The sequence below is a fragment of the Hyla sarda genome, chromosome 7, assembly GCF_029499605.1.
Source record: "Hyla sarda isolate aHylSar1 chromosome 7, aHylSar1.hap1, whole genome shotgun sequence".
NCBI classification, from domain to species: domain Eukaryota; kingdom Metazoa; phylum Chordata; class Amphibia; order Anura; family Hylidae; genus Hyla; species Hyla sarda.
The window spans coordinates 192,527,728-192,537,762 of record NC_079195.1 but is presented as its reverse complement, the minus strand read 5'-3'; the positions used below and the strand labels follow the sequence as shown (position 1 = coordinate 192,537,762).

The following is a 10,035-nucleotide window of genomic DNA, read 5'->3' as shown; positions in this document are numbered from 1 at the left end:
TCAGTAGTGTGAACGGGTCCGCAGAAGACCCATTCACACCAATGCTAAAGTTCACACAGCGGGAACTACCGAGCGCAATTCAGTTCATAGAAGTTACGTAGTGTGAACATGGCCTGAGTTTCTATCTGATTATTTAAGTGCCAGTTTATAGCCAACATTTTTTTTTTTAAATCATATTTAAATGCACTGGATAGCTACAAATACAAAACGTATACTGCCAGGTATGGTATTACACATATAAAAAAATCCTATTTCCTCTTTGCTACCAGTCCTGGCAGGGAAAGTGTCCTGTTCAATGTGACCTTTGGTCAGATAGGAGGCGACAGACACACACCTGCTCCATACATGAGATCACAGAGGGCCTATCACCGGAGAGAAAGACAAGGAAGCTCATTTGCATCAGCTCCAGGAAAAGTCTTGGTATAATTTACCAGGAGGACAGAAAGGTTAAAAATATCTATTCTAAGAAAAAGGGGAGGGGGGCTGGATACAAATTGTGTACAACATGTCTGTAACATTTAAACTATCAATATTTAGAATATTACACAAAATCTAACAAGTAATTTAACCATTAGTCTCCTCTGACTTGACATAGTAGCAAAGAGATTTTTTATATATTATATATATATATATATATATATATATATATATATAGATAGATAGATAGATAGATAGAGAGGTGTATATATATCTAGATGTGGCTACAAATAGAACTAGTCTCAAGCTTAAAACATTTTAGTCCGGATTTAACACCAATGTAGATGCCATTACCACCCAAGTTATTTTACGGACGTAATAATTGTTTCCATTCTAGTAAATTTTAAGTATTTTTATAGGGCTATCCACGAGTTCCTGGAGCTTAGATCTTCTAAATTCGGGCTAATAATATAACACTGCTGTGTAGCTCCTGGTTCTGGAAGTCTAAGGCTGCATTCACTTCTCATTTTGCAATACGGTTCCTGTATCAGGTTTTTTGTAAAAAAAAAAAACGCATGTCTCAAAACCGGACCAAATGTATACAACCGTATAGACCTCTCTACGGTTTGAAAACGGATGTCCGGTTGTATAAGGTTACGGTTTTATGTTTTTCCTTAATTAAAGTTCTTCTGATTCTATGCGTGGGAAGAACTTTTGGCGTGCACTGCGCATGTGCAAACTGCAAAACCGTATTGTGCAAACCTGATGGAACTGTATGCACATATAATTCAGTACGGTTCCCATAGACCACCATTTAAAAAAAAAAAAAAAAACGTATAGGGGTTGCATCCGATTTTTCACCCGGACATAAAACTGTAGTAGACTATGGTTTTGGAGACAGGGAAAAAAAAACGGATAAAACGCAAAAAAGTAATGCAAAACGTACACAACTGGATTGTTTGCATACAGTTTTCTATTAAATGTCTATACATACGGTTTGCAATACGGTTCCATACGTATTTTTCACTGAAACCGGATACGGGAACCGTATTGCAAAAACGAGATGTGAATGCAGCCTAAGCCCAATTGCACAGATCAAGTGTGGAAGCATAAGTCTTATCTAGCATGCTACTACTTAGACTAGTGTTTCCCAACCAGGGTGCCCCCAGCTGTTGCAAATCTACAACACCCAGCATGCCTGGACAGCCTTTGGCTGTCCAGGCATGCTGGGAGTTGTAGATTAGCAACAGCTGGAGGCACTCTGGGTGGGAAACACTAATTTAGACAGGACACTTGCATTTACCTGTATACTTGAAATCTGTATGATGTGAACGTCACATATGCACAATACCATAGCCCAGTTTTACACAACTCATGGAGGAGCCAAGACGCTTCGACACCTCTCAGCTCTGCTACATCACCAGTGTTTTGTTTTCTGACTTGGCTTATAGGGGGTTTTCCAGTTGACACATTAGGTTTCCCTTGAGCACAGGTTCCCGTTCCAGTCCTCAGGGCCCACCAATAGTCCAGGATTAGAATTTTTCCATTCAATTCCAATGGAGTAACAAAAAAAAAAAGCATACCCTGGAATGTTGGTGGGCCTTAAAGACTGGGTTGGGGGATGTTGTAGAGTATAGAGCCCCATTATGGCCAGCAGCTGAGAACAGGAGCCCCTTGTTCTCCAGATCGGGGTTCCATCTGCCAAACCTCCATCCGTGTTTAGTCTGGAAAATCCCTTAAAGCGAGCACAAGGTTGCTTCTATAATCTACCATCCACCATTCCACGGCCAACCCCCCCCCCCCCCAAATACATGCAAAATTTGTCATTCCTGACGTTTGTATTCCCGCCAGCTTGTAGTAACGTCTGAAGTCCCCAGAAGGAAACACCACACAAATCAATGGAGAGAGAAAACATTGGAAACTTTTCAAAATATTTAATACGTGTCAAACACGTAGAAACGTCATTTTTTGTACAGAAATCCAAGTTACAGCATTGTGCAATAAAAATACTGTAAACTCCCAACGTCATCGGCTTTTTTCTTTTCACCGGACCGGCACGCCGCCTTTTAAAACAAAGACGAGGGGGGCCGACCGGCAGGATATATGGACAGTCTCTCAACACAAAGCACCAAATCTGACCAGAGCTGTCGAGAAATACATATACATTATACTTAAAAGAGGGTCGAAACACAAACACTTAACAGTCACTTCCTCATGCGGATAACAAAGTCAGTAATGGTGTCTGGGAGCTGCTGGAAGAAGGTAGTACCGGGAAACTGCCTGTGCACAAAAATGGGAGCCGTACCGGTGGCGTCTAAAGCGTCGGAGCCAGCGTGGTCCGCGACAAGATGGCTTCTCTATTTAAAGATCGTATGCAATGACTTTGGTAGTTGGAAGGCGATCAAGAGTTGTGGTTGGGGAGGGAAGGGGTTTCCATATTGTCAGGTGTTTGGTATTTGTCCTCAAGTCAAGACATGTAAAAGGGGAAGGAGTGGCTGAGCACACTCAATGAGCGGGCCCCAGAATACAATGGGTGGCAGGCGGGGGAAGGTGGAAGCAGATGGGAACTTCCCTTCCCCCCTCCCTAAAAGGGAACTCCCCTTGCACGTGGTGACTTGAGAGATAGGGGGATGGGGGAGGCATTCTAAAAGGAGGGGGGAAGGGGGAGGCATTCTAAAAGGAGGGGGGAAGGGGGAGGCATTCTAAAAGGAGGGGGGAAGCATTCTAAAAGGAGGGGGGAAGCATTCTAAAAGGAGGGGGGAAGGGGGAGGCATTCTAGAAGGAGGGGGAGGCATTCTAGAAGGAGGGGGTGGATTTGTGAATAGATGGGATCAACTGTAAAATGTCCTGGGATATACATTCAGCCCAAATATAGAAGAAATCACAAATCAAAAAAACATTTAAAAGAGGCACTAAACCTAAAGTGCACAGACCACAACCAGGCAGTAGAAACTTTAGGTTTAGTGCCACTTTACCCAGCAAAAGCCTGATGCACCACCAGTACCAGGAGAACCTGCAACCCCCAAAAAAACAAGCCATGATATTAGCAGTGTTTGAATGGCTGTCCAGCTGTTGCAAAACTGCATAACCCATCATGCCAACTACAGCTGGACAGCCACAGATTAGAGACCACCTGGCAGTGTGCGGCGGCTGCTGCAAAACTACAACCCCCATCATGCCCTGACAGCCGCAGGCTGTCAGGGCATGATGGGGGTTGTAGTTTTGCAGCAGCTGGACCATCTCAGATTAACAACCACTGCTGTAAGGCACTTAACACCCCCCCCCCCTTCCCTTCCTCTCTTTCCTTGTCAGCAGCTCCCCCCAGCAATGAATGGGTTAACCCAAAGCGTGGCACTGAGAAAGTGATACATTGTAACCGACAGAATTCCATCAATGACGTCACATGGTCTACATAGAAAAAAATAATAAAACAAAACAAAAAAAATAATAATAATCAACTGCTCCAACCGCACAACATGGACATAGATAGGACATAACAGCACGGCCTCCGGGTCAGATCACCCCCCTCCCTGGCGCCCCCTAGTGTCTCTAAGTCATAGTGGGGGCATCAGAAAGCCTCTATGGCTGTGCTCCAGGGGCTGATACTGGAGCTTATGGCCGGCTCACTGCAGCCTTGTCCGGCGGAGGGCGCCGCAGAGGTTGAGTCCAGCTCCTGCACCTCCTGCCCGGGCTCAGCGTCCGTCTGTGCCCCCGGCTCTTTGGTGAGCAGTCCCGAGAAGCTGGAGCCGAAGATGCTGATGAGGTTGGCCACGTTCTCGGTCTCCATCTCCTCCTCCACCTCCTCGCCGGGCTCCGGCACTTCCTGCTCTCTCTGCTCCCGCCGCGCTCGCTTCATGAGCGGCCCATCCGGCGTGCTGCCCCCGCTCCTCTTCCGACAGCAGGACGGGCTGGCGGGCTCTGCCGGGTGACTGGCATCGGTGTCGGGCAGAGAGCAGCCGGCGTGGGACTGGCAGTAGCAGCACGGGACTTCCCGGGAATGATAAGTCTCTTCTTCCTGCGCCCTGCACGACCGGGGAGCCAGGCACGAACAAGTCCGCGGGTCGCTGGTGTCCGGCGGGCTCGGCACCTCCGCTGCGGGGCACGGCTCCGGCTCTGCAGTGTCAGGCGGGCTTGGATACACTCCATAGTCCTCTGGGCACTGGCTTAGATACACCTGCTGAGCACTGCGCAGCACCAGGGACACCATCAGGTTCTTATGCAGCTTGATCCCGCCGCGCTGCACCCGGGAATGGTAAATCTTCCCCAGCGATATGCTGACGATCCTGTGCGCCTCCAGACGGAAGCCCAACCCGGGAGGATGGGTTTCCCTGCACTCCGGCTCAGGCGCTGCGGCTTCTTGCTGCTGCATCGTGTGAATATGGGACCAGCAGGGTTGCGGTTCGTTGCCCAGCTTTGCGGCTTGCGTCGTCACAGCGTCCTCGCCACGACCAGGTCCTTGCGCTGAATATGCGCGGGCGCGCTCCCTCCGGGCTTTTATATACCCGCCGCGTCACGTCCGCGGCGACCAATCGCCACGCTCCCACGCCCCCTTTCGTGCTAAGGCGCCTGTTTGTCCTCACGTGATCCGCAGCCAATCGGCTTCCGCGGGAGCCATTACCCAGAATTCGAACGACGACCCGCGGAGATTGTTCTTAAATCGGCGATGCCACTATTAGCCGTTTTACCCGCTTTCGGTAATGCGTATATATCGTATCGATCCGCTATCCGTTAGTGTGTATTATTGTTATATAAGTAGTGATTGAGAATGTATACAGATAAGTATATCACACCGCAGGATAACACTAGGTAGGAGGAGGCCAGGGGCGTTGCCGCTTTAAGAGTAGCTGTGTTTTGCTGGTGTGTCGGTTCCCAGGCTGATGTAATGCTTCTGTAAGTTTCAGCCGCGGTCATGTGATGTGAGGTCAAGGCCGCCTGGGTTTTGTCTCGCTTCTGTTGCCTGGCTCCTATGTGCGGGGCTGCACGCACACACCTTGTAATGACCGGTGGCGCCAGGCTGTGCTCCCTGGGGGGAGGGGAGGGGGGTTAGGTCAGGCAAGGAGAGCACAGTCAGACCAGTCATTGTGGAACTACAGATCCCAGTGTGCAGCTATTGGATTACACCATAAACTTACACGTAAACATTGTGGCATGTGCAGTTACATTCCATAGTGTACAGTTAGGGACAGGTACGCCATGTGGCGGCACAGTTAGGGGCAGGTACGCCATGTGGCGGCACAGTTAGGGGCAGGCACGCCATGTGGCGGCACAATATCAACAAGGAAACTTGTAGGTTGACGGTTGAATAAACAGACAACGGCCGTTTCGCCAACAGGCACACTTTACCCCAAATGAAAAGCAATTCTCTGTCCTGTGCATTGGGGATTACTGGCTGATCTGTGGGGGTCTGATGGCTGGGACCACCGAAGTCAATTGTTCCCTGAGTGAATGGAGCAGCAGCGAATACGCACGACCGCCACGCCATTCATTGACTGTGGGACTAAGGAACATGGCGGCGTTCAGTGCGTGGCAGTGTTTAGATCCCCCTAGGGCAGTGGTCTTCAACCTGCGGACCTCCAGATGTTGCAAAACTACAACTCCCAGCATGCCCGGACAGCCGTTGGCTGTCCGGGCATGCTGGGAGTTGTAGTTTTGCAACATCTGGAGGTCCGCAGGTTGGAGACCACTGCCCTAGAGCAGCGTTTTCATAATCAGTGTGCCTCCAGCTGTTGCAAAACTAAAACTGCCAGCAAGCCCTGTTTGGTTGACAGCTAACGCTCCGGACCCCTTTTCTCTGCAAATACATGCACACTTTTATATATATAAATATATATATATATATATATATATATGTTGAAATCCAACTACGCAGTTCTCTTTCCAAACATCCCAACAGAGTCGGGAAGCCCCACTGGGTTTGGCAGACATTTAATGTGTATGGCCAGCTTAAAGGGGTACTCCACTGGAAAACATTTTTTTTTTTATTAAATTAACTGGTGCCAGAAAGTCAAACAGATTTGTAAATTCCCTGTTGTCCCTTGGCAGCACAATATGGGGTGTCTCCGCCCTTTTGAGCCAATAGGACGAGAGAATTTTTAATTAAAAAAAATTAATCAGGCACCTCCCCAAGTACCTATATAGGGTCTCCTACTGCCTAGAATAGTGAGTTTTTTTTTTCCTGTCCTTGTGAGCCTGACTTTGTTGTTACCACCAGGTCCAGCTGGATTGCGGTGTTTCCTCCCTGTGGTCCATTCCTGAGCCTTTCCCGAGGTGGCATGGTTTGCGGCATCGCGGCGTTACGGAGATGCAGCATCTTCTGGTTTCCAGCCGTGTCACCGGAAGTGATGTTACTGCTGGGGGCCAACGGCCGGATGGCAGAGAAATAATGAAAGATCTACACGGAAGTCTGCAGAGAATTGTTATGAGTTGGCTAAGTATAATTTTAACTTATTATTCTTGTTCTATCTGGCTGTGCCGTTCAGTGTACGTTTATTTCCGGGGGTTTTCTGCGGAAAGGGCGGAGCTAATTATCCTCATGGTCCCAGTCCAGAAGCGGAAACATCTTGAGTAGAGATGAGCGAATTTACAGTAAATTCGATTAGTCACGAACTTCTCGGCTCGGCAGTTGATGACTTTTCCTGCATAAATTAGTTCAGCTTTCAGGTGCTCCCGTGGGCTGGAAAAGGTGGATACAGTCCTAGGAGACTCTTTCCTAGGAATGTATCCACCTTTTCCAGCCCACCGGAGCACCTGAAGGCTGAACCAATTTACGCAGGATAAGTCATCAACTGCCGAGCCGAGAAGTTCGTGACGAATCTAAGTTCGCTCATCTCTAATCTTGAGTGTTCCTCTTGTAAAACACCCTTACCTGATGGATATGGATATGATTATCCAGTCTGTCACCTATGCCGTCCAAGACTTCCTCCTAACCAAGAACCTAATATTCAAGATATGTTTGCTTGGGTTTAAGAATTCATGTCTAAATCTATAAAGGAAATCAAAGATTCTTTGGGCCCTGCTCCCCCGCCTAAGCGGTCCAGACGTGAGCATCCTATTATAATTCATTCTGACAAAGAATTTAAGTTTGTAGATGAAGCGGGATCTTCTGAAGAAGAGGAGGAGGAAGAGGAACATGGGGAAAATTATTTTCTATTAGAGAGAATTAATAGGTTCATCAAAGCGGTGCAGGCTGAGAGTCTTTCCACAGAGGAGCTTCCCTCCACTTCTAAAGGTCCTAGGACCTTTCTGGTGGATGATTTCATTCTAGACTTATTCAAATCCGAATGGGAAAATACGGAAAGAGCTCCAGTTCTGAGCTGACGTTTTAAAACCCTTTTTCCGATAGATAAAGAGAAATCTAAACCTTAGATTCTTCAATTTCAAAGCTTTCTAAAAGAACCTTTTACCTTCTGATGATGGATCAAGTCTAAAAGACCCCCATGGATCGCTGCCTTGAGGTAACCCTCAAAAGGTCTTACACCATGGCATCCAGTCAGGGTCCTGTTGGTATAGCTTCTTATGAGGTTATACGTGGATTAAAGAAGTGGTTTGCACAAATCCAGCATGACATCAATTCTGGTGTCAACAGAAGTGATATTCTTCGTTACTTTCAAAATTTTAGCCTCGCCCTTGATTATCTCTATGATGCCAACTGTCAGCAAAATTTGCTGTGTGAGCTATATTCCTCTCTTCTGCTGCTGCTAGAAGGGCTTTATGGATCAGGCCATGGTCTGGTGACAAGTCATCAAAGTACCAACTTTGTAATATAGAATATGTTCCAGGCAAACTCTTTTGGGCTGAATTGGATACGATAATGGAAGAACTGTCGGGAAAGAAAGGGCAAAGTCTTCCTCTCACACAGAGATCCTTTCGTGGCCATTACTATCAATCCAGAAGGGAAAGATTGCCACAAAGAGCCAGACAGTCCCGTTACTCTGGACGTGGTAGAGGAGCTAGTTCCTCTAGAAGAGGCGCCCCTAAGTCCAGCGGTTCAACAAGGAAGACAGAATGCAGACTTGCAGACTATTTCAGTGTGCGGGCGAAATGTTTTTCCTGGACATCGTCGGAAGAAGCTATGCTCTCTCCCTCATTTATTTTTCTCTGGAAAGATTTCTAAAGTCTCAGACTCTCATTCCTACCAAACAAGCTGTTCTAGAAAAATCTATTCTAGATCTGATTCATTCTGCAGCTGTAGAACCTGTTCCCCTGCAGAAAAGAGGCAAAGGAGTGTACTCTCCAGTTTTCTTGGTCCCCCAACCAGGAAACAAATGGAGATTAAAGGGGTATTCCAGGCCAGAACTTTTTTTTTATATATCAACTGGCTCCGGAAAGTTAAACAGATTTGTAAATTACTTCTATTAAAAAATCTTAATCCTTCCAATAGTTATTAGCCTCTGAAGTTGAGTTGTTGTTTTCTGTCTAACTGCTCTCTGATGACTCACGTCCCGGGAGCTGTGCAGTTCCTATGGGGATATTCTCCCATCATGCACAGCTCCCGGGAGGTGACATCATCATTGAGCAGTTAGACAGAAAACTTCAGAAGCTAATAACTATTGGAAGGATTAAGATTTTTTTTTAATAGAAGTAATTTACAAATCTGTTTAACTTTCCGGAGCCAGTTGATATATATATATATATATATATACATATATAAGGTTTTGCCTGGAATACCCCTTTAATTATAGACCTCCGTATATTTAAATACATTTATTGTCAAAAAACTTTTCAGTATGGAAACCATAAAATCAGTCAAAATTATTCTACTCAAAGATGACTTCATGGCATCCCTAGATCTCAAGGACGTCTACTTTCATATTCCCATTTTTCAAGACCACAGGCGGTTTCTGAGAATAGCAGTATATATCGGAGATATACTCCATCATCTCCAATTCAGTGGTCTCCCTTTTGGGATTACAACCGCTCCATTCATCTTTACAAAGGTGGTCTCTGCAATGATGGTAAATCTAAGAATTCATGTGATCAGAATACCGTATTTATCGGCGTATAACACACATTTTTTAGGCTAAAATTTTTAGCCTAAAGTCTACCTGCGTGTTATACGTCGTTAAGCCGCTGCAGTTCAATGATTTAAAGCGGGCGCTTTAAATCATTGAACTGCATCTGCTTTTTCAGGTGCAGAGACCACCACCGCTGCCGCCTTCTCTGCCCCGCCTGTCCTGGGGTCCCTGCTGCCGCCGCTTCTCTCCCCCTGCTATCGGCGCCGCTGCCCCTTCTCTCCCCCTGTCTATCGGTGCCGCTGCCCCATTGCCGGCGCCGATAGCCAGGGGGAGAGAAGGGGCAGAGGCACCCATTGACAGCGCAGCTGCCCCGTTGCCTCGCCCATCCCCGGTTGTATAATTACCTGTTGCTTGGGTCAGGTCCGCGCTGCTTCAGACCTCCAGTGTGCGTCCCCTGCGTCGTTGCTATGCGCTGCGCGGCGCAATGACGAGTGACGTCATTGCGTCTCGCAGCGCATAGAAACGACGCAGGGGACGCCACATCGGAGGCCTGAAGCAGCGCAGACCCGACCCCGGCAACAGGTAATTACACAACCGGGGATGGGGGAGGAAACGGGGCAGCGGCGCCGGCAATGGGTGCCGCTGCCCCTTCTCTCCCCCTGTC

The 10,035-nt window shown here is 47.4% G+C and overlaps 1 protein-coding gene across 1 annotated transcript; it reads right to left on the bottom strand.

Moving 5' to 3' along the window:
* Positions 1-2,336: 2,336 nt before the first annotated feature.
* Positions 2,337-4,938, bottom strand: IER5 (immediate early response 5). Its single transcript, XM_056531957.1, has one exon. It carries the CDS (start codon positions 4,784-4,786, stop codon positions 3,986-3,988), a length of 801 nt encoding a protein of 266 aa, XP_056387932.1. The 5' UTR covers positions 4,787-4,938; the 3' UTR covers positions 2,337-3,985.
* Positions 4,939-10,035: the final 5,097 nt, after the last annotated feature.

Excerpts from the sequence above, each read along its gene's own strand:
- IER5 (XM_056531957.1), bottom strand. The coding sequence starts at position 4,786 with ATGCAGCAGCAAGAAGCCGCAGCGCCTGAGCCGGAGTGCAGGGAAACC.